The sequence below is a fragment of the Erpetoichthys calabaricus genome, chromosome 4 (assembly GCF_900747795.2).
Source record: "Erpetoichthys calabaricus chromosome 4, fErpCal1.3, whole genome shotgun sequence".
In the NCBI taxonomy this organism is placed as follows: Eukaryota; Metazoa; Chordata; class Cladistia; order Polypteriformes; family Polypteridae; genus Erpetoichthys; species Erpetoichthys calabaricus.
In genome coordinates, this window is record NC_041397.2 from 128447809 (window position 1) to 128472274 (window position 24466).

The window sequence follows — 24466 nt, forward strand, 5'->3', positions numbered from 1 at the left end:
AAGTACAGACTCACTAGCATTTTTTTTCCATTCTTCAGTTAACAGGTTGGGGAATCTTCTGCTGTAATAGTCTTCTGTTAATAGGGTAACCAGATTCTTCCTGAACCGGAATTTGTCTAGTTGGTACATTTTTGGGAGTATGGTGATTATAGGAAAGGATAGGACAGTGCCTTTGCTGTGTGGATTATAGTGATTCTTGTATGTAATTACATTTTTGTATCATATCTCATTATTTGCTATTATTGTTGTGGTATTAGAACACACAGTTACACTGTATGTTTCACCCAGGTTAACATTAAACTGTAAGTTCACAAAAATATAGAAAGAGATCCTACATAGCCACTTAAATCAATTAATGTTGTTCAAGGAGCTGGTTATAGATCCTTACTTTGCCCTCACAACAAACTCAAAACTAACACCCGACAGAAAAACTTGCAGACACACTTTCTATAATTTACCAAAGCAGAATTTAAAAATGTCTTTCTTAGCTGCTGATATTAGGTTGTTTTGTTCATGTCTGAGAGGCTTATGTTACACCTGGAACATGCTTGATCTGTCTTAGTACTATATTTTCACTTTGATCAGTCTTTCGTGGGGTGCATACTCTGCTAAAGTAAACTCTCTTGCCTGCTGCTCTTTTGACATGTGAGCTTTGCAATTACTGGATTGGTCAGATCTTGTGTCTATTTAGAAACAGACCTGATGTACTTAGTCTGTCAATATTTGCCATATACAGTAGTAACCTAGTTAATGTCACATTGTGCACACATTATAGACCAGATAAGGCTATAAACATTTTATTAACTATATTATTAATAATAAAAAAGTATCACAAATATATTAATGTTATCTTTCATAGTTTTGTGTCATGGTTAAAAACCTTTTTTTTTATAATGTGTAGAGTATTATTAGCTGTTTATTAAAGCAAAGAAGCGGAAAATTCTTGAATGGCCAAGTCAGTCACCTGATCTTAACCCAACTGAGCATGCATTTCACTTGTTGAAGACTAAACTTCAGACAGAAAGGCCCACAAACAAACAGCAACTGAAAGCCGCTGCAGTAAAGGCTGGCAGAGCATTAAAAAGGAGGAAACCCAGCATCTGGTGATGTCCATGAGTTCAAGACTTCAGGCTGTCATTGCCAGCAAAGGGTTTTCAACCAAGTATTAGAAATGAACATTTTATTTCCAGTTATTTAATTTGTCCAATTACTTCTGAGCCCCTGAAATGAAGGAATTGTGTTAAAAAAATGCTTTAGTTGCCTCACATTTTTATGCAATCGTTTTGTTCACCTCACTGAATTAAAGCTGAAAGTCTGCACTTCAACTGCATCTGAGTTGTTTCATTTAAAATTCATTGTGGTAATGTACAGAACCAAAATTAGGAAAAAGTTGTCACAGAACCAAAATTAGAAAAAAGTTGTCTCTGTCCAAATATTTATGGACCTAACTGTATTTTTGCTTTATCATCCTTTTAATAAGGTAGTTAGTGCTGCTGCCCCAATACTTCAAGTCTAACTTTCAGCACTTTTTTTTTTGACAAATGTGTATGCTCTTCCTATGACTACTTTGTTTTTTTATTTTAATCAGGAATCCAATAGAGATGCTTTTATTAGTCTCAGCATTCTAAGTTAGACTTTAAATCGGCCTTTGTTACATAGCGTATATGTAGGCTAGTAGTGCACAATGCATTCTCATTTGCATAATGCATTACATGTTTTACGACAAACAATTACAACGTTAATGATGCAAATATAAATATTATAAATACTACAATAGTAAATGTTACAAACCAATTTATTCTCTGACATAAAAAAAGATTTTAAAAGCATGTGGTTTAAAAATAGCTTTAAATGATTGTGTTTTAAATTAAAATATCCTAAATTATCTTGGATTTCACAAATTCAACAGTACAGATACAATGTTTGAATTTTTATTTTTAGTATCAATTGGAGAAGAAAGATAAATCAGGCTGTCCATGATGTGGATAGATAGATAGATAGATAGATAGATAGATAGATAGATAGATAGATAGATAGATAGATAGATAGATAGATAGGGTGGTCCAGATTGCATTGCATTGCATTAAACGTTGCATAGTTAGATCTGGACCACCCTGTGCACACATACTATAGTCTGAACACACACCAGAGTGACAAAAAAGGAAGAAATTTTAAAAAGGAAAAGTCTGACTTTACAGTTAGTCACAGTGAAATGTATTGCTGCTGGTATCATTCTTTTAAAAAGCCTGTGCTGATATCCCCCTAAGATTATAACATCCCCTCAATGTGTTGTTACATTGGGGAAATGCTGTGTTTATATTTTGATATTTATGAATGTCTGTATTTGTTTACTTACATCATAACTACTTGATGGGTATACCAATATTTTAAAGCTGTTGTTACTGTTAGTATTTATATATTTTATATCTGTTACAGAAAAGGGCACAATATTGTTGACTTCAATAATGGAGGTACTTTTAAAGAAAGCATTCAAATGGGATTTCTGTTTTTTCCATGGTATTGAATGGATACCGAGTATCATAAAATTTCACTCGTATTGGTATCCTACTAAACATTAAGTCGATATTCTGTATCAGCCACCAGGGATCACTTCATGCTGGAGCCATAACCTTGAGACTGGCGTTTAGAGATTGTGCTACACATTTGCAGGTTATAATATGCACTTGGAAATCTTCCAGCAATGTGACTTCATATAACATGTGGTGTACATAGCAAACTACAAAACACTATTAATTTATTTGAGGAAAAATGGGGTAATTGAATGAAATATGTGCTTTCCAATGCTGGTACCCTTAGGTGTCAGCTGAATGACGATTTGTTTCCCATGTCAAGAAACGTTAAAAATGCACCATTTTACCCCCTCACATGCTAATATTTACCACAGGGATTTGGTTTGTCATAATGGACAGAAGAATGCTGAGAAATGTAGTTTTCCACAGCTGGGTGGCGCAGGGCATTGTGCTGCTGCCTACGGATCCAATGTTGTGGTTTTGAACCCTGTTCTTTCATGGCTCCCTCATGACGCGGCACTATGTGGCTTTCCTCCTGCTTCCCTAGTTAGTGTATGTGATCCCAAATTACCGTTGTGTAAGTCTGCAACAGGATGGGCTTCGAGATTTCAATGTTATTGCTGGATGGCTACAGAACAAAACACCTATCGTTATAAAAGACAGACTGACGGACCAGTCATAGGCTCAGTCTCGCCGACAGAAATGGTTGGCTTGTGTTTTGAAAGCGAGATTCTTTACAAACCTGCGGTGGGCTTCCTGCCTTGCGTCCTGTGTTGGCTGGGATTGGCTCCAGCAGACCCCCGTGACCTTGTTATTAGGATATAGCGGGTTGGATAATGGATGGATGGATGGATTCTTTACAAACAGTCTGTGTGGAAGTTTGCCTTTTGGTGCCCGCTGTCGCCCTCTGCTTCTCGCTGATCCTACGTATGCTTTCCAGCAACGCTGACAACAGGCTAGGGTGGGACGATGCGGAAACGAAACCTAAGTGGAGGAGGCACTCGATGTCCGCCGCTGTCTAGCTCCGTCATGGCAGATTGGACAGCCAGCCGCAGCCGCTTTCAGGACGCGGAGTACAAGAACTGGCTGAAAACGACTCTGTGCTTGCAGCTGCTGAGAGGCGGCTTGTCGCAGTTTTTGGAGACGGAGACGGGCATATTCCACGACAAGCTGCTTTCTGCGCTATCAGCACAGTCCTGCCAGAACAACTGCCAGATCAACTCCAGAGGCAACCAGTTCATTAAGGTTGGTGGATTGGAGTGGAAGAGATCGGAAGTGATGGACTGGGAACACGCGGAGGGTTTGCTCTCTGACATCTCGCGGTCAGTTGTCTTTGTGTATTTCTCATTTTAGAAACCAAGCTGATATACATGCTTACTAATACCAAGCTATACGGGCCATTTTTGGGCTGTATTGCTTTACCCAGTCACCGGCGGCACCACATACACTACCCCACCTAACCACTTCTTTATTATACCAGCCCGGCTACGGTAGCGGAGGAAAGATATGCTGTTGACATGTGGTTATTGACGTTCGGTACCGCTGGTCCTAAAAAGGACGATGTAAAAGAAGCGTGGATTCTGAAATAAATATACTGTATATATGATTTTTACTTCAGCAGGGCACCTCACGGAAATCGCATTCTCCATGATCCACACTGCTTCTTCACTTTCTGTACCGGTCCAATTTACCATACGAGCTTGAATGTAGCTCCTCTCACTCCTTCACTTTGAGTAAGATCTCTAGGATATATGGTGCAGGTTGTTAATGGTGTTGCAGGTTTTGTTAGAAGTCCAGCACAAAATGCCTCTGACCTGCCTATTTCGTCACTGATCAGATCGACTACACTAAATATATTCTTAAGCTAAATAGGGAGATAGTCAGATAGATGGATACATAGTACTATATTGGGCTTGTTACAGATGTTCTTTAATTAAATTCATACATAAATAGTTAAATAAACATATACATACAAACACTCTATGGTCTGAACACACACCAAAATGACTTAAAGGAAAGAAATCTTCTGACTTGGATGTCACAGTCAAAGTGAGTCAATATGCAGATGTATTGCTGTTGGTATAAAGGAGCCCCAGTAGCTTTTCTTGATACACTTCTGCTGAATGATCCATTGGCTAAAAGTCATCAGTATTAATGTGTCAGAGAGAGAATGTGCAGCAATGTTCATAATGACACTGAGTTTTGTTTTAATTCTCTCGTTTGCTCAGGGCTGTCTTAACAGCTCTGGGACATCTGTACATAGGCATCAGAAACATTGTGGGCCCCTATGCTCCCCAGCCAGTGCCCATATGTTAAGATGGTCCTGCCTTCACTACAACCCCCAGGGGGTCCAGAGTACATGCTATAACTGAACTTGCCTTTTTAATTAGCTTGTTGATTCGGTGGACCTCTCTTGAAGTGATATTACCAGCCCAGCATACCTTAGCGTAGAAAATCACACTGGCCAACACAGAGTGATAGAAGATGTGAAGGATATCACTTCCCACATTAAAGGAGGGAAAAGAGCCTGCTCTGGCTTTTCTTATATAGTCCTTCTGTGTTACATCACCAGTCCAGCCCGTCACTGATGTGAACCACCAAGTACTCTACATCCACTGCCTTAATAGTAACCAGACACAGAGGCTCTATTGGTGCAGTAAAAGTCATTAACCAGTTCTTTGGCTTTGCTGATGTTAAGGTGCAGACAATTCACTTTGGACCAAAAGCAGTTCTCTACCTTACCCTTATACTCTGTCACTTCCCCGTTATCAACATGACCTGGTGTTTTATTTAGAGCTGGAGATGTAGCCTACAGCGTAAAGAGAAAAGGAGACAGGCATGTTCTTTGTCTGGAATGCACTGGGTATACAGTAAGTATGGGAATCATTCAATCTAGGGTTTAGGTGCTAGAAGGGGATGTGGACAAAGCTAATGCCCTGAAACAATATTTGAATAGATTTTCCCTCTCACTGCCACCTTCTTCCAGTGACCAGTCTTCCCACACCATCCCTACTACATCAACAACACCTACCATGATAACTGGAATGGCCAGTGAAGAGTCCGCCTCTGAACATCAGTATGGGCTGTCCATAACTGATCACCAAGTAGGGAGACAACTGAGGAACATACACACAGGAGAAGCTGCAGGACCAGATGGACTCGGTCCTCAAGTTCTTAAGGCCTGTGCTGACCAACTCTGTGGTGTCCTCTGTCACCTGTTCAGAATGTCCCTAAGACTCCAGAAAGTGCAGCTGCTGCGGAAAACCTCCTGCATTGTTCCTGTCCAAAAAAGGCAGGTGCCCCTTCAACTAATGACTACAGACCAGTGCCACTGACATCTCTCATCATGAAGAACTTTAAGAGCCTGGTCCTGGAGTTTATGAGTCCTTTTGTGGTAGGTAACCACCTGGACCCCCTGCAGTTTGCCAATTGGACAAAGATTGGAGTGGAGGATGCAATTATCTATCTTCTCCACTCTGCTTATTCTCACCTGGACAAAGCTTGCAGCACTGTGAGGATTGTTTTTTTTTTATTTCTTAAGCGCCTTCAGTACCATCCAGCCAGAGATCAGAGATATGCAGGTGGATGTTCCTGTGGTGTCCTGGATAATGGACTATCTGTCAGGCAGACCACCTTTTGTGAGGCTGATTTTGACGTGAGCAGCACTGTAGCACCACAAGGAACAGTCCTGTCTCCTTTCCTCTTTACTCTGTACATCTCTGATGCATTTTTTTCTTGTAACCTTTAATTTGTAATTAAAGTACATTTGGGCATAGTTTCAGGGGCATTATAATATTCACATAATTACTATGATCCTGAACCCTGATGTACAATGGGAAATGATTTTATATACAGTGCATCCGGAAAGTATTCACAGCGCATCACATTTTGTTATGTTACAGCCTTATTCCAAAATGGATTAAATTCATTTTTTTCCTCAGAATTCTACACACAACACCCCATAATGACAACATGATAAAAGTTTACTTGAGATTTTTGCAAATTTATTAAAAATAAAAAAATTGAGAAAGCACATGTACATAAGTATTCACAGCCTTTGCCATGAAGCTCAAAATTGAGCTCAGGTGCATCCTGTTTCCCCTGATCATCCTTGAGATGTTTCTGCAGCTTCATTGGAGTCCACCTGTGATAAATTCAGTTGATTGGACAGGATTTGGAAAGGCACACACCTGTCTATATAAGGTCCTACAGTTGACAGTTCATGTCAGAGCACAAATCAAGCATGAAGTCAAAAGAATTGTCTGTAGACCTCCGAGACAGGATTGTCTCGAGGCACAAATCTGGGGAAGGTTACAGAAAAATTTCTGCTGCTTTGAAGGTCCCAATGAGCACAGTGGCCTCCATCATCCGTAAGTGGAAGAAGTTCGAAACCACCAGGACTCTTCCTAGAGCTGGCCGGCCATCTAAACTGAGCGATCGGGGGAGAAGGGCCTTAGTCAGGGAGGTGACCAAGAACCTGATGGTCACTCTGTCAGAGCTCCAGAGGTCCTCTGTGGAGAGAGGAGAACCTTCCAGAAGGACAACCATCTCTGCAACAATCCACCAATCAGGCCTGTATGGTAGAGTGGCCAGACGGAAGCCACTCCTTAGTAAAAGGCACGTGGCAGCCCGCCTGGAGTTTGCCAAAAGGCACCTGAAGGACTCTCAGACCATGAGAAAAAAAATTCTCTGGTCTGATGAGACAAAGATTGAGCTCTTTGGTGTGAATGCCAGGCGTCACGTTTGGAGGAAACCAGGCACTGCTCATCACCAGGCCAATACCATCCCTACAGTGAAGCATGGTGGTGGCAGCATCATACTTTGGGGATGTTTTTCAGCGGCAGGGACTGGGAGACTAGTCAGGATAAAGGGAAAGATGACTGCAGCAATGTACAGAGACATCCTGGATGAAAACCTGCTCCAGAGCACTCTTGACCTCAGACTGGGGAGACGGTTCATCTTTCAGCAGGACAACGACCCTAAGCGCACAGCCAAGATATCAAAGGAGTGGCTTCAGGACAACTCTGTGAATGTCCTTGAGTGGCCCAACCAGAGCCCAGACTTGAATCCGATTGAACATCTCTGGAGAGATCTTAAAATGGCTGTGCACCGACGCGTCCCATCCAACCTGATGGAGCTTGAGAGGTGCTGCAAAGAGGAATGGGCGAAACTTGCCAAGGATAGGTGTGCCAAGCTTGTGGCATCATATTCAAAAAGACTTGAGGCTGTAATTGCTGCCAAAGGTGCATCAACAAAGTATTGAGCAAAGGCTGTGAATACTTATGTCCATGTGATTTCTCAGTTTTTTTATTTTTAATAAATTTGCAAAAACCTCAAGTAAACTTTTTTCATGTTGTCATTATGGGGTGTTGTGTGTAGAATTCTGAGGAAAAAAATGAATTTAATCCATTTTGGAATAAGGCTGTAACATAACAAAATGTGGAAAAAGTGATGCACTGTGAATACTTTCCTGATGCACTGTATACTATATATAAAAAACTCTTCTCAGAAATAAAACCATCTTTTTCTCCTTAGGCATTTGGCAGGTTTTAATTTTTATAGCACAATATTCCTTTTGATCCCCAGGTTTTGAAAGATTTTAGTGATGTCATCTTTGTTCATCTGTATCAATCTGCATAGATAGAATGGTAAGGGTTGTGTCTGTCTGTCACACAATTATTTGTGAGCCACTGGGGCTGCTGGTGACACAAAAAAATGTGGCTTGCGGCAACATAGGGAAACTGATGGAGAAGGTGACATGACAGAGAGAAAAAAAAGAGCAGCACCATCTGCTTAGCGTGAAGCAAATTGCAGAATCCTGTTATGTGACAGAATAAGAAGAAAAGTGACAGCTCTGTCATCACACATATACAGTGTGGCAACCTGCTGGCACTCACAAACTGCAGGGTCTGGAGCCTTAGTCTTGGGAGGTCCGCATGTTTTCTAGTACTGATATCTTTTCATATTAGCAGAATCTCATGAGCACTGACCTGTCTTTGTCTACGTAGGTTTTATTTAACTGAAAGTAGTGTGCCTTATGGACATTGCTTGCAAGGAATGACACTGTGTTTGTGTAAAATCTGTTTGTCTTATACAGTATAACTATATATGTAAAATCCCTAGGTGCGTCCAGGTGTCCGTGTGTGGATGTCTTCTGGTGAAGTGCGCATGCGCGGGGCACTGTGCTATGCGCGATATTACTGTCAGAGAAAGTTAGAGGCGTTTTACGGAAATACAAACCAGTATTACTGCGAGAGGAAATGAAAGGTACACAATACAGTGACGCATATTACAGCCACATACAAGCCAGTGTTACTGTCAGAGGACATTAAAGACATATTACCGACGCGCACGCCTGTATTACCGCCAGAGAAAATTAAAGGTATATTACGGACGTACAAGCCAGCGGACGTACCAGACGGTATCCTTCAATAAGGGCGCGCACAAAAAGGCGAGCCTCAAAAGGACGACCTCAATTGGGCGCAGCGAATAAAGGCGCGCGTAAATAAAGATCTGCACCTGTTGCTCTTCACATATTCCAGAGCCATTTGAACTAAATTATCTACGTGCCCTTATTGAATAGAGCCGTACAAGACAGTATTACTGTCACAGAAAAATAAAGACACACAATACACGGCGGCAGCCCACGAAGAACGGTCAGCTCAGCAAGTAAACATCAACAAAAAAAGGCCGAAAGAAAGAAAAATACAACCAACAAAAAGAATGAGGTCAAAGTCCCTTGCCATTTAATATAGACTGTTCCTACTAATGTTTATGATCTACTGTTCTAGCGCCCATTATTGTAACGGGCTAAATGACTAGTATATATATATATATATATATATATATATATATATATATATATATATATATATATATATATATTTCTGTACACATATATAAAATTACATTTCTGTCTGTTTGTTGGGGCATCGGGCAAGAAAACACTGCACATGTTCTATAAAACTTTATACAATAATGTATAATCTACCTTTCAACACAGCCTAATGAAATTTTATAAATATAAAATACATGTTAATATCAATCTCACTAAAAGAAGCCATTGTTCATGGACCTCTGTGCCTTTGAACCTAAATATCTCTAGAACACAAAATAATATTTATATATTTTTTACTTCAGAAGAGCTAGTAATGAATGCATTTAAAAACAGCTCCAATTTTGGATGTTTATGTAGGCCACAATAGTCACTGAGAATTTTGAAATATTTAAGCCTGTTGAAAAAGAAGAAGATTTTTACGTTTATCACTCAACAACTCTTTACCCATTAATTGTAGCAAAAAACCATTCTGTCTTTTCTGAATGCTTATTTTATGATAAACAAAAATGGTACTATTCAGTTCTTGTCTAAGAAAAACACAAAGTCCCATTTGTGGTGAGATTTGTGCTGGAGTTGGAGTAACAAAAGTCTTCTGAGACGGCAGGAGTGAGAGGGGCTGGGTACTTCATGGTGGTCTACGGGGGGTGCTGCTCAGGGAGGAAGAGGGAGTGTGTGCCGCTCAAGCCTCATTTGTCTCTCAGCGATCGATCACTCTATAAAACTTCAGTATCATTAATGAACTACAAATTGTTCTTTGCTGCAGAATTACTGTGATTTGTCTAGGGTTTACACTTAATTCTACAGTAAAATTTCACAAGGGCTTAACAAGCTCAGAAGCTCTAGAGGCTAAATAATAATAAAAATACATGTCTTTCTGCAGCAATAAGGTGGTCATAAGTGTCAGATGTGCTTTTCATTTACTTTGTACATGTAACGTATATTCTATCCCTCTACTGGGCAAACCTGGCAAGAACAGCTAGTATATTAATAATCCTTATTTAAAAAACTGGATGCAATTATGACTGCTTTTATTTGGAGTACAAAATTGTCATGGATTAAAAAATGAGCTCTTTGGAGATTTAAAGTTGAGAGGATAGGGCATTTCAATTCCTATTATTGATTTGTGAATATACCGTATTTATTATGAGATAATGGAAAAAACCAGAATGAAATTAATTTGCATCTATTTGGTAATGCATGGAGAGGTAATATTCCACTATTTCCTCCCTGTATGCTTTGCTCACTGCCTGTCCTTTTATTTATTACTGGGAACAAGGCAGAAATGTGATGGTTCAACAATATGTTAGAACAGGGGTAGGCAACGTCGGTCCTGGAGTGCCACAGTATGTGCAGGTTTTTGTTCCAACCCAGTTCCTTAACGAGAACTCAATTATTGCTGATGAAGCACATATTGCTTAAGTGACATTTTAATGCTTCATTTTAGTGGTCTCGCTTGTTAAGGTTCTCCAACCTTAATTGCTTATTTCAATCTTAAACTGCTGCATTCAGTGTTTTAATTGCTCCTTATTAGCAATAAGATGTAAAAGACAAAGCGGCCAGCAGTTCTCCAGCTAGCTTTTTTCCAATTACATCTGTGTGTGTTCATCATGCACGGTTTGATTTAATAAAACACTTAATAGAAAAATGTGACAGACTGAAAATGATCTGTTTTAGGCTTCAAATCATTTGGATGATATCCTTGGAAAGGAAAAAAATCTACGATATAAAAGCCTTACATTGCACAGACTAACAAGCCATAAAATTTAAATAAGGTCTGAGATTGGCAATGATTGGTTTCTAATTAAGCAATTGGGTTGGAATGAAAACCTGCACATACTGTGGCACTCCAGGACCGACGTTGCCTACCCCTGTGTTAGAATATGATATAAGAGTAGGAGACACTCAAAGACACTTGCGTTACTGTCAACGTAACCCGTACAAGACCATTAAATACTAAAGAAGTCAATGTCAAACATGTGGAGTGTTTTTGGCATTGGGGCTTTTAGATATTTAAATAGTGACAATTTATTTGCATCTTTTGAAAAGCAGTCCTTTTATCAATACTTTTTTAGTGTATTCATGTTAGTGACTTTAGACTTTAATGCGTTAGTCTAATGCGGCTTTCTCTCTATTATAAAAAAACATCTTGGAAGGTTGGAAAGAGATGATGCGTGACTTTTTCAGAGAGATACTTTCATGTCTCTCGAGACGAGTCTTTGTGCCAAGAAATCTAACCACGCCCAGGGCCGGAAATAAAAGGCAAAGAGTAGATGACAAAGTAGAACGTCGTAAAGAATTCAAAAACATTGGCGCAATACACATGCAGAGCAGGTTAGAGATAATGGAAGTACGAAAATTCAAAAGTCTCAAAAAAATAATAGTAAAGATCGCATTAGCGCAAACAAATGGAAATTATTACTCGGTGAAATAACGGAACAGCGAAAAGAGATCGAATATATTGTTTGGATTTAAACTTTAAGTCGGAGACTTGTAGATCGTCAAATTCATGTTGCCATCAGGGGAAAAAAAGTAGTGTTTCTTCCAAATGAAGAGGCGTATGTACGAGAATTAAAAGATTTGTTGTTTGGTGAAAGTGAAATCCCGCGAGAGAAGTCATTTCTCATTTGTGTGAATGCTATTGTTAGACACATTTCTTGTAGAGAGAAAGAAATGATATTCACTCACGGCCAGGTATACGTTGCGCTGTCACGATGTAATTCCAAACACGGAATCAAAATTCAATGCCCAATGTAAACAATCTGCTGTCATCACTTACACGTCTACACATTTCTTTATTTCACTTGCCTGAAAGAATTGTATTTTTGGTTAAACCATCCGGAGATGCAGTTGTTGCATTACCTTTTTTTTTTATAGCAGTTTACCAATCTTAAACATCCTCAAAGTGTACATGCCAAAGTCCCAATCAATCCTAGGGTGGACTCACTTTACCCTCTTATTCTACAAATCTACCATTTTAGTCAATTAAATAGTGGGGTACATTTTTATTTTTTAATCCACATTATTCATTTTGAATTTTTCCTTTTGATTTTTTTGAAGATGCACATTTTTTATTAAAAAATTTAATTACATAAAATGCACTGTTATCTGAAAGCTATTCTGTATATATTGTACAATAGGTATATAACAGCAGTAAAAACTGGGTTCTAGAGAACTACAAAGATAGACTACATCAACAGGACAACTTCTAATCACCTAAAACAGTGTCAGTTTTGCCATAGAAAGTCCAGTAGTGCCATCCCAGAATTTTCCTAGATGTGTGCAGACTTCACACCTATCACATCACAAACAAAAATCAAACAATTGGAAGGTGCTGCCTGGTGTGCCTCGAAATGGTATCCGATCACTGAGATGACTTCTGACAAGCTTCATTACTGGGTGATGCAGTTTAATGTACAAAAGTGCAAAGTGCTGGACGCAGGCAAAAGGAGCTTCAGGTATAAATAGAGGATGGGAGCTCACTGTCCTAAAGGAAGTGACATCTGAAAAGGGTTAAGGAATTTATGTTGATAGAAGAACTAGAAAAACACCAGAGAAGAGCCACAAGGCTGATTCCAGGACTGCAGGGGATGAATTTTGAGGAAAGATTAAAACAGCTGAGCCTTTTCAGATTAAATAAAAGGAGATTAAGAGGAGACATGACTGAAGTGTTTAAAATTATGAAGGGAATTAGTACAGTGGATCAAGACTGTTATTTTAAAAAGAGGTCATCAAGAACACGGGGACACAGTTGGAAACTTGTCAAGAATAAACTTTATACAAACATTAGGAAGTTTTTCTTCACACAGAGAATCACTGACACGTGGAATAAGCTACCAAGTAGTGTGGTAAGCAGTAGGACTTTAGGAACTTTCAAAACTAGACTTGATGTTTTTTTAGAAGTATTAAGTGGATAGGACTGGCGAATGGCTGAATGGCCTGTTCTCGTCTAGATTGTTCTAATATTCAGACATTTTTGTCATCTAAGCACTGTGCAGAGGCTGTTATAAATGCATATAAAATGATAGATAGATAGATAGATAGATAGATAGATAGATAGATAGATAGATAGATAGATAGATAGATAGATAGATAGATAGATCTTTATTGTCATTGTCACTTTTACAAAGGAACAACGAAATTGAAGGTGCAGTCGACTAGGTTATATCTTAAAAATTGTTTATTATAAATCAAGAGATGTTATGCTTAGATGATGTAATACACTTGTGATTCTGCATCTGGAGTATTGTGTGCAGTTCTGGTCACCACACTACAAGAAAGAGATATCAGCACTTGAGCAACCAAGTTCATCCCAGGACTAAAGGACAAGTCATACTCTGAAAGACTGGGTGAGTTAGTCTCAAGCAGAGGAGACTCGATGGGGACCTAATCCAGAACTTCAAAATTCTCAAAGGCAGTGATAAATTAGATCTAAACACTGAATCACATACTTCAGGACACCAGTTGAAATTATGGAGAAGTGCATTTAGAACTGAAGCCAGGAAGCACTTCTTTACTCAAATAGTTCTGGGAATTTTGAACAAACTACTGAGACTTGTAGTCTAAGCAGAAACCTCAACAGCCTTTAAGAAGTATCTAGATGAGATACTGGGACAGCTTAGCTTTTAGCTAAACAGACAAGCTTGATTGACTGAATGGCCTCCTCTCATTTGTCAAATTTCTTATGATCTTATCATCTGACAAAACAAAGCCATATAGACTTAAATTTTGCTCAGGAAAATCAGCCATGAACTGCCTAAATTGAAACAGCGACACCTCGAGATAAGAATCAAATGGCTTTAAGTTGAAAAAGGACAAGTCACAATAACACAGAAAGAACATACAGACTATACACTGCACGACTTGAACTGCACACTATGCATCCACTGAGAGCACAAACTACTGTGAGGTTACGCTCCAGCTTTATAACACACTGGTGAGGCCTCATCTGGAGTACTGTGTGCAGTTTGGGCCTCCAGGCTACAAAAAGGACATAGCAGCACTAGAAAAGGTCCAGAGAAGAGCAACTAGGCTGATTCCAGGGCTACAGGGGTTGAATTATGAGGAAAGATTAAAAGAGCTGAGCCTATACAGTTTAAGCAAAAGAAGATTAAGAGGTGACATGACTGAAGTGTTTCAAATTATGAAGGGAATTAGTACAGTGGGTCGAGACTGTTATTTTAAAATGAGTTCATCAAGAACACGGGGACACAGTTGGAAACTTGTTAAGGGTAAATTTCGTACAAACATTAGGAAGTTTTTCTTTACACAGAGAACCATAGACACTTAATAATAAGCTACCAAATAGTGTGGTAGACAGTAAGACTTTAGGAAATTTGAAAACTTGACTTGTTGTTTTTTAGAAGAATTAAGTGGATAGGACTGGCGAGCTTTGTTGGGCCTATTCTCGTTTAGAGTGTTGTAATCTTCAAATGTTCAGTGCAAGGCCGGCAAACTGTTGAAAAAAATGCTTTTCTATTCGCATACTTGCTCGTTCCACACCGGGATTCTATGCTTCTTTGAAACAGGAGGCTCATACTGCTGACTTCTTTTCACATAGGGGAAGGAGCACACGTAGGCCTCCTTGGTGTGTTTTTAAATTTAGCTTGACGCTTCTCAGTGATGGGTGAAAATCAAGATGAAGCTTAATGTCTTGTGAATGAATTGGACTTTTTGTACCTCTTTGCTGGTATGTGCTGCAGTGCCTCAAAGGGGTAACACTCAATCTGGACTTAGAAACACGACTTAGAAAATGAAAGAACAACAAAAAAAAATCATTTTAATAAAGGCAAGCCCTATCACTAAACACACACGTGTATACATGCCCCAAGTGTACATAGTGACCACCGCAGAGCCAAAAAAGCTAACCCCCCTCAGACGAAATCAGGCTGGCAGCACCAGACTCAAAGACACTTTGAAATACTACAAGAAGCAATATTTCTCTAGATAAGAAATTAAATTAAGTGTATGACACAGAATTGGAAAAAAAATGCCATAAGTAGACAAAGCTGACGGTTGTTATAAACATTGTAATGATAAGTTAATTTACTAAGGGGAGCTTATTATTAATTTGGCACAAACTCTGGTAGAGGTCTGCACCACTGACTTTTACTGCAGACAAAATGCTACATCTAAATGTTGCTTAATATTTCATGTTAGCACTTACTAATTTGTCTTATTCTTTGCAGGTTCCAAATCTATGCCCAGTCTGCAATAACTGGATCAGAGAAATTTTGTCACATCACAACAACAACAAAGGCAGAATCTATTGGAATAATTGCACCCCTTATTGTTGGGCTAAGGAAAAATGGGAAGTGGCCAAGGTAAGACAAGCCTTAGAATAAAGGCATGAGGCGCAATCCAGTCATTTTAGACTGTATTTGAAGACCACTCTTCATTGATAGCTATCTTTTCTGTGTGACACAGCCATCCTTTGCATGGGTCACTCTCTCGTATGAAGGAAATTTACTGGTACAGTATGATGAGACTGTGAGTTATTAGGCCACAGGCTTTGAATGAATTTCACTAGGATGAAGGTAACGTGTACAAAGAAGGAAGCCTGTGTGGCCAAACACTGTAATGACTCTGCATTCAAAGTTTATAATCATAATCAAAATGTTTGTCTTGTTTTCAGCCTTAACTTCTTAGTCAGGGTATGTAAATGTTAAGGAAAAAAAATGTATTTATTTTGAGGACTTTAGATTCAGAAAAGGCTTTTACATTACAATTTATGCTTTGGCTGTCAGATGTTCTGCATATAAGCATTTGTTTTATTCTTTAATCTATTTAGCTACATCTCTCTATTATAAAAAATATCTTGGAAGGAGACGAGGCGTGATTTCCTCAGAGAGACACTTTCACGTCCTGCGAGACGCCAAGAGATTTAACCAGGCCTGGGGCTGGAAATAAAAGACAAAGAGTAGATGAGAAAGTAGAATGTCGTAAAGAATTCAAAAACGTTGGTGCGGTACACATGCAGAGCAGGATAGATATAATGGAAGTACGAAAATTCGAAAGTCTCAAAAAAAGGATAGTAAAGATCGCATTAGCGCAAACAAACGGAAATTATTACTCTATGAAATAACGGAACAGCGAAAAAGAGATCGAATATATTGTTCGGATTTAAACTTTAAGTCGGAGACTTGTAGATTGTCTAATTCGTGTTGCCATCAGGGAAAAAAAGGAGTGTTTCTTGACAATGAGGAGGCGTATCCACGAGAATTAAAAGATTCCAAAAACGCTGGTGTGTAACACATGCAGAGCAGGTTAGAAATAATGTAAGTTTGAAAATTCGAAAGTCTCAGAAAAAGAATAGTAAAGATCGCATTAGCACAAACAAACAGAAATTATTATTCACTGAAATAACAGAACAGCAAAAAGAGATCGAATATATTGTTCAGATCTAAACTTTAAGTCGGAGACTTGTAGATCGTCTAATTTGTGTTGCCATCAGGGAAAAAAAAAGTAGTGTTTCTTCCCAAAGAAGAGGCTTATCCGTGAGAATTAAAAGATTTGTTGTTTGGTGAAAGTGAAATCCTGCGAGAGAAAATTTCAAGCCCCACGAGACAAGAATTTATGCAAAGAGATTTAGAAAAGTCCTGCCCACATCTAAAACACTTATAACCACGCACACAGTTCAATCATTTCTCATTTGTGTGAATGCTATTGTCAGACACAGTTCGTGTAGAGAGAAAGAAACAATATTCACTCCTGGGCAGTTATAAGTTGCATTGTCACGATGTAATTCCAAACACAGAATCAAAATTCAATGCGATATTGATGAAAAGGTAAAAGTGAAAAGAGATTGAATATATGGGCATAGGTGATATGACAGAAATATGTAGATATTGTTTGGTTTTAAACTTTAAGTCGGAGACTTGTAGATCGTCTAATTCATGTTGCCATCAGGGAAAAGTAGTGTTTCTCCCCAGTGAAGAGGCCTATCCGCGAGAATTAAAAGTTTTATTGTTTAGTGAAAGTGAAATCCACATATGCGTGCGGCAGAGACGCAAAGTTGCTGGTGCGTAGCACAGGCAGGGGGTTTGGTGAGCGAAGTGAACAGGGAGCAAAGCCCCCTAGTTTTAAAAAATAAGGTGGTAGAAAAAGCTGTGTTGGAATCTGTCCCAAAGTAAATAAAATAACACTGCAGGATACATCCTTGGGTGGTAAAATAAAATAAGGTGAGAAGTGACATTTTTGTATTGAGTCATCTTCAAAATATATACTGTATAATAAAACCTTTCCTCATACTTTAGCCAGCTAGTTTGAATAAGAACAGCAATTGATAAACTGTGTCTTGAAAAACTATGGAAGCATTTTTCTCATTTTCTTGTATTTATTTACCCATCCAGCCATCATGTATACTTTGACCAGTTCAGTGTCATGGTGGCTAGTGCCTGTTCTGGGAGGAGTGGGTGGAAACCAACCCAGGACACCTTCAGTTAGTAACTAATAATTCTCTTAACAGTCCTGCCATACTTCTGCAAACAAAAACACATAGAAGACGTGTATGGGTTCTTATTTAGCCCCCATGCTATTGTTGCTCTCAGTTAAAAAATGCCTTGACCAGTCATAAAATAAGTTGTTTGGTCAGTGTTTGTGTCCCATGATAATTTCAGTTTAAAAGCTTATGTCTTTAAGTAATACACTTTACAAGTGAAATGCTCAAGAATAATCTCTGTGTTTTGAGCATCCATGGCCTATAAAATGTATTCACCTGTTTGGAAGTTTTTACTTTTTATTATTATTCAACATTGAATTGCAGTAGGTGTAATTTGACTTTTTTGACAGTGATCAACAAAAGAAGATTTTATTGTCAAAGTGAAAACAGAGCTCTGCAAAGTGGTCTAAATTAATCACAAATATAAAACACAAAATAACTGATCCATTAAGTATTTGTCCCCTTTAATATGACACACTCCACGCACACCTAAATCCTCACTAGTGCAGCCAGTTGGTTAGAAGTCACATAATTAGTTCAGTGGAGGTCATTTGTCTAATATAGTCAGAGAGTTTCAATTGATTGTGGAATAAATGCTCCTGTACTTGGGAGGTCCAGCATGCAGTGAGACACAATCATGGCCTATCATACACACTGAAGACAAAGGAACAATCCAAGATACTCCATGAATAGGTGGTTGAAATGCACAAGTCAGGGGATGGAAGCAAGAAAATATCCAAGTCACTGTTTATCTCATGGAGTCCAGTTAAATCAGTCATTAAAAAATGGAAAGAGTACGGCAGAGCTGTAAATCTGTGCAAGGAGTTGACAAGTGAAGAAGATCACCAATAGAAGAAGTTACAAGCTACAGCGGCTTACACTAGAGAGACTGTGCATACAGTAACTGTTGCCTGGGTGTATCAGCAGTCGCAGCTTTATGGGAGAATGGCAAAGAGAAAGGCACATGACATCTCAGCTAGAGTTTGCCAGAAGGCACATAGGAGACTCATAAAGTCAGCTGGAAGAAAGGTCAATGGTCTGATGAGACCACATTGGAGATTTTTGGCCATCAGTCTAAACACCATGTTTGGCTTAAGCTAAACACTGCATATCATCAAAAACATGTGAAGGATGGTGGTGACAGATTCACACTGTGGGGATGCTTCTCAGCAGCAGGCTTGGGAAGGCTTGTGAAGACAGGGGGTAAATACTGGGACATCCTGGAGAAAAAGCTGATGCAATCTGCACGAAACCTGCACCTTGGCAGAAATTTTGTTTTCCATCAAGACAACAACCCCAAACATAAAAGACAAAGCTACACTAGAAAGAATTAAAAATGAAAATGTTAATGTTCTGGAGTGACTGCATCAGAGTTCAGACCTCAATCTGATTGGTAATTTGTGGCTGGACTTGAAGAAGGTAGCTCCCTCACAATTTCCATGTAACCTGACAGAACGTGAGCAGTTTTGCAAAGAAGAATGGGGAAACATTCCTGTGTCCAGATGTGCAAAGCTGATCAACAGAGACCTGTGCTCACAAACTCAAGGCTGCCATGGCTGGTGAAGGTGCATCAGCTAAATACTGACTCAAAGAGGGGGACTATTTCTTTAGTTCATTATTTTGTGTTTTAAATTTGTAATGAATTTAGATCACTTTACAGATGTTTTCACGTGGACATTAAGGAGTCTTTTTCTATTCTAATGTCAGAAAAGCCAAATTAAATCCACTGAGATTCATTGATGTCAACAATAAAATGTGAAAACTTCCAAGAGTATGAATACTTTTTAAAGGCACTGTAATCAGTCTAGAGCAGAGATCCTCAATCACGGTCCTGGAGGGCCGCAGTGGCTGCAGGTTTTTGCTCCAACCCAATTGCTTAATAAGAAGCACTTATTGCTCAAGTAACACTTCTGCTTCACTTTAGTTGTCTCGCTTGTTAAGATTTTGAACCCTTATTGCTTATGTTAGTCTTAAACAGCTGTATTCTTCGTTTTTAATTGCTCCTAATTAGAAATAACATGCAAATGACAAAAGAGAGTAGCATTTCTCCATTTAGCTTGTTGCCATTTACACCTGTGTGTATTTATCATGCACTATTGGGTTTAATTAAATACTTGGAAGGAAAGTGAAGAGAAAAAAGTGAAGGACTGAGAATTACTCAGTAAACGTTAACATTATTCAAAGTTATTGTCTGTTTTTACCTGCATTTTTATTACTCTTTAATATTGTTTTTTGTATCAGTATGCTGCTGCTGGAGTATGTGAATTTCCCCTTGGGATTAATAAAGTATCTATCTATCTATCTATCTATCTATCTATCTATCTATCTATCTATCTATCTATCTATCTATCTATCTATCTATCTATCTATCTATCTATCTATCTATCTACTCATCCATTTTAGCCTTAAAATCATTTTGACGATATCCTTAGAAAGGGGAAGAAAATCTAGGATATGAGAAAGACCTGACATAGCAGAGTTAAAGCACTGACAAGCCATGAAATTAAATTATTGCTTTCTAATTAAGCAACCAGGTTAGAACAAAAACCTGCAGCCACTGCAGCCCTCCAGGACTGTGATTGAGGACCCCTGGTCTAGAGCTAGGGTCAGTATTATTTTTATTTGTTTTATTAAACGTTTCTAATTTCCATCCCTCTTCAATGTTTGCTACAGGTATATATGCCAAATGGGAACACGAAACATTCCGCTGTGAATGAATTTGATATTTCTGCTGTCTTGAACTACATGAGCAACTGTAAACACTTTACAAACATGGTGAAAAATACAAGGTTAAAAGAGGTAAAGAAATTCCTATATACCTTAAACATATTGAGTCTTCTTTGCTGCTATGATCTTGACAGTTTTTGCAGTTAACAATCAGGTTTTTTTTGTTTTATAATCTGCTGGATCATTGCAAGGTGGAAAACACCAGCAGACCAGACGTCAGCCTATTACAGTGGCCACTTACACAGCCTCTCCTGTTTGGGCCCGCTTTACAGATGCCAGTCATGCTGACCCATACATCTTTGGGAGAGAGGAGGAAAATTGCCACCCAGGGAGAATGTGCAAACTCCCCAAAGATAATGGCTTGGCCTGGAACTGAAATTAGAGCTCTGCACCCTTGTACTGCCTTAGTGTCTGATAGCATTTATCATTATTTCTTTGTCATTTATCTTTTTTTTCTGATGAAATGTCTAGTTGATATTGCACTTGATTCTTAGTATCCAAGTAAAGTTTCTTAAATGCAAATCTATCCAGTGCAACTTGCTTGTAGGCATTATTGATAGTTTTTTGTTTTAATGTAGACATGTCAATCTGTGTCTTCTGTTTACATGTGTGTGGTCAAGAGAAAGACTACTGTATACTTCAGAGTGCAGTAGAAGACATTTAAAGTTAAAAAAGTACTATTATGATGAAATTAACTTTGTGAGCAGGTGCCCAGCTAGCAAGTGATTGCTAAAGGCAAGGGCATCACTAGTTCGAAACATAGCTGAGCAAATGTCAATGGAAGGCATCTTGCAGGAAAAATCACATCCATACTAATTACAGGAGAAGTCTTGTTTGTGTCTGCATGGGAATGCAGAGGCCGTTGTGGGGTGGCAAGTGCCCTGGAAAGACAACAGGCAGGGGCATCAGGAAATGTGGGAAAGAGTGGCAGCCTATCCCCAAACTGTTAAAGAAAAGGTGACTCAGTAGATGCCAGTGTTTGCTGGACTCTCTTCCAAGAAGGAAAAAGAGGGCAGATGTGACCAAACCACCTGGCCGCTAGTGAACAAACAATCTCAGATGGGAATGTATGGGGCTATACTGATAGTGCAGGCTGGGAAGCTGCTTAGGAGACCCAAGGATTTAAGAGCAATTAAAGGCTTGGGGCTACTGGGACATTAAGAGTCACTAGAAAGAGTCCTAGACTGATGGCCTCGGAGCAAACCTAAGGCAGCCCCAACTCCTTGGGCTTGGACATTGTAAAAGGGTCTTTGAGAACAGAGTGGGACAAAGGATCAGAGTCTGAAAGGAGAGAGGAAAAAAGAGAGAGCAGGACATGGGAGATGAAGGGAGTGCTTGGAAAGTGAATAAGCTGTGGACCAGACTTTTTTTTTGACTCTTTGTACTAGGACTTCATCTTCTTGTTTTTTTTTGTACATCCCTCCATGTATTTATTTTTGCAAGAAAAGTACAGTTTTGTTTCTTTGTGTTTCCTGGGAGTTGTTTTGGGTCTGCAGGGCTACCTTGAGGGACCTCTCCTATCACAGTGTGCTTTATTTTTTCTTACAGTTATTTATACATCTCCATCATATCTAAAACACGATGCTAAAATTTTATGTAATAATATGTATATGTGTATAGATGAAGCACTAAAAATGTTCAAAATATATTCTTTTGAGGGTTTAAAAGGAAGAAACGTTAACTCCAAAAAAGGTCTGGGGTTCCACATGGAAGACCCCATTTAATACTGGTAAAAAGAGTTCAAAGAAAAAGGCAGGCAAAGGTGAAAAGCAAATTAAAGTGGCCTTCAGAGCTCTCAAAGCTTCAAAGCTTGTTCCAAACTGAATGCTGATTTCCGGCTGGGCTGCTGTTTATATATCAATGGCCTGGAAAGGGCGGAGCTATTGGCAGGAAGTGAAACTCAATAACTAGTCCTCTCAGGAATGAGCCTCGGAACTGCGGGAATAAAGGAACAGTAAACAACAGAACCCTCTTTCTGTTCAGGGTGGTATTGTTGGAGCTTGAGGAGCCCTGAAGATGTCCCCTGAACACACATGGTATACAATTCATACACACGGTGTATCATATTGTTAGGAAAAAAAATTAATTCCTTTTGATTTTCAAACATCATCATTCACCCTCACATTGAGAAAATGTTGACAATTCCCTGTAAACTAGTCAGTACTGAGGTCTCTTGACATGTAGGCGTCTCTGGGATGCTCCCAGCTGGACTACCTTGATGCACATCTACATTGAGTTTGCTTGTAACAAGAAGTTAAAATGTTCCTTTGGTTTTTGATACCACAGCTGTGTTTTCCTACAGCTGGTTTACTTCAATACTTCGTATGCACAACAATACAGTCCACACCTAGTGGCATTTTATAAGTATGTTCCTCCCAACACTTATTTTGTCAACAACAATAGTTGTTTACTTATAAAAATAGGACTTTATAATGATTTGAATAAACTGTGAAGAAATTAAATTTGATGGCAGTTACAATCCCAGGTTCATCTTATGCTGTTAAATTGCTGTTTTTGTATGACCTGTGTGCTGAATACTTTTCCGAAGGAAGAGCCCCTTAATGTGACATCAGTAGGCAGCACAAAGTATTTACAGATAAATGAATTTTACTCACAAAGGTACATAGATGTTTGCTATATGTATTATAAATGTCTAACTATTTAAATGTAATACAGGTGACCAATGTAAGAAATCAAATGATGCATTCTGCCACAATGAAGGTCAGTACTCAGGACATGATGACACATATCAGCAAAGTCCAAGCAGTGCTTAAGGAGCTCCAGACTCGTGTGCCTGAGTTAAAAGAAATTGACAATGAAATTGTTAAGGTAAGCAAGATGACCCTAAGTTATTGACTCAGGTTTATTAATTGTAAGGTATAGCGGGGATGCCCGGCACTGTCTGGGATGGCATAAAGTGCAGGTCCAGTCACTTATTTCCTCAAGGAAAAAAATGTTAGGCCACAAATCAAAATTTCACTGACAAAGCCCACTGTAAGGGAGCAACTTTGCCTATCAGTTCCAAGTCCCCACTTGGTCACTTCCCTTATAAAGCACAAGTGCGGGCTCTGAATAAAAGTTCTCTGGGGGAAATTTCAGAAGGAAACATAGCCTATGGTCTTTCTATGTAAAAATAGGGAATCTGTGCCAAATTTGGCAGAGATAAGCGCAAAGTTGTGGATATTGTAGTGAAAAAAACTTTCCTCTGTTATCAAAAGAGGTCATTCACAAGACCAGATGAAAACGCAGAATGGGTCTTTATTTGTATAGAGATATGCACAAATGTCTCAGTCCATGGAGTGAGCAATCAATATAATTCACTCCCTTTTAGACTTTTCTGTTACCATTACCTTATCTACAGTAATATATCACATCATCTGCCTCTTAATATGCAGAATTCTATCATTTTATCCAATCATCTATTTCCACCAGTAACTTCATATACATGTCGATTCTTCCATCATTCTAAACATTGCTTCGTTAACAGAGATGTCCTACGGGTTTTTCCACTGATTTTATCACCCCTTCATAATAGGGGAGTTTGGGCCTTCTCAATACAGTAGTTTGTTCTCGCTTTTTAAGGGGGTGTTCATTACTCGTCTACGTCATTTTAACCTTAGCAACCATCTTGTTGGCTCCTCTAGATGAGGCAAAAGCCTCATGTGCCCAAGTTTTAAGCTGCGTTTAGTTAACCCTTTAGTTACTTTGAGTCCTTTTCCTTATGCTTTTAATAATCCATTGTTACAACTTCATTTAGTATATGCTTATATTAAATTGTAAAAATTAGCATGTATTTGATTAAAATTCTTTAATGTGCACACTGGACAAGCATACATTCAGCTTTATATATAAAATAGGACCACAGTCAGTAAAGGCCTACCACCCTATTTTCTTCATAAGAGCATATTTCTTATTTATTAAAATTGTATTAGA

At 38.8% G+C, this 24466-nt stretch overlaps 1 protein-coding gene across 1 annotated transcript in view; it reads left to right on the forward strand.

Moving 5' to 3' along the window:
- Positions 1–3479: 3479 nt before the first annotated feature.
- The window catches only part of LOC114650257 (uncharacterized), a 113860-nt gene continuing 92873 nt past the window's right edge, over positions 3480–24466 (forward strand). The window contains exons 1-4 of the mRNA XM_028799782.2: positions 3480–3776; positions 15555–15689; positions 20480–20605; positions 23210–23362. Of these exons, the coding sequence (XP_028655615.2) occupies positions 3501–3776; positions 15555–15689; positions 20480–20605; positions 23210–23362 (690 nt within the window). The 5' untranslated portion in view covers positions 3480–3500. The remainder of the gene's footprint in view (positions 3777–15554; positions 15690–20479; positions 20606–23209; positions 23363–24466) is intronic.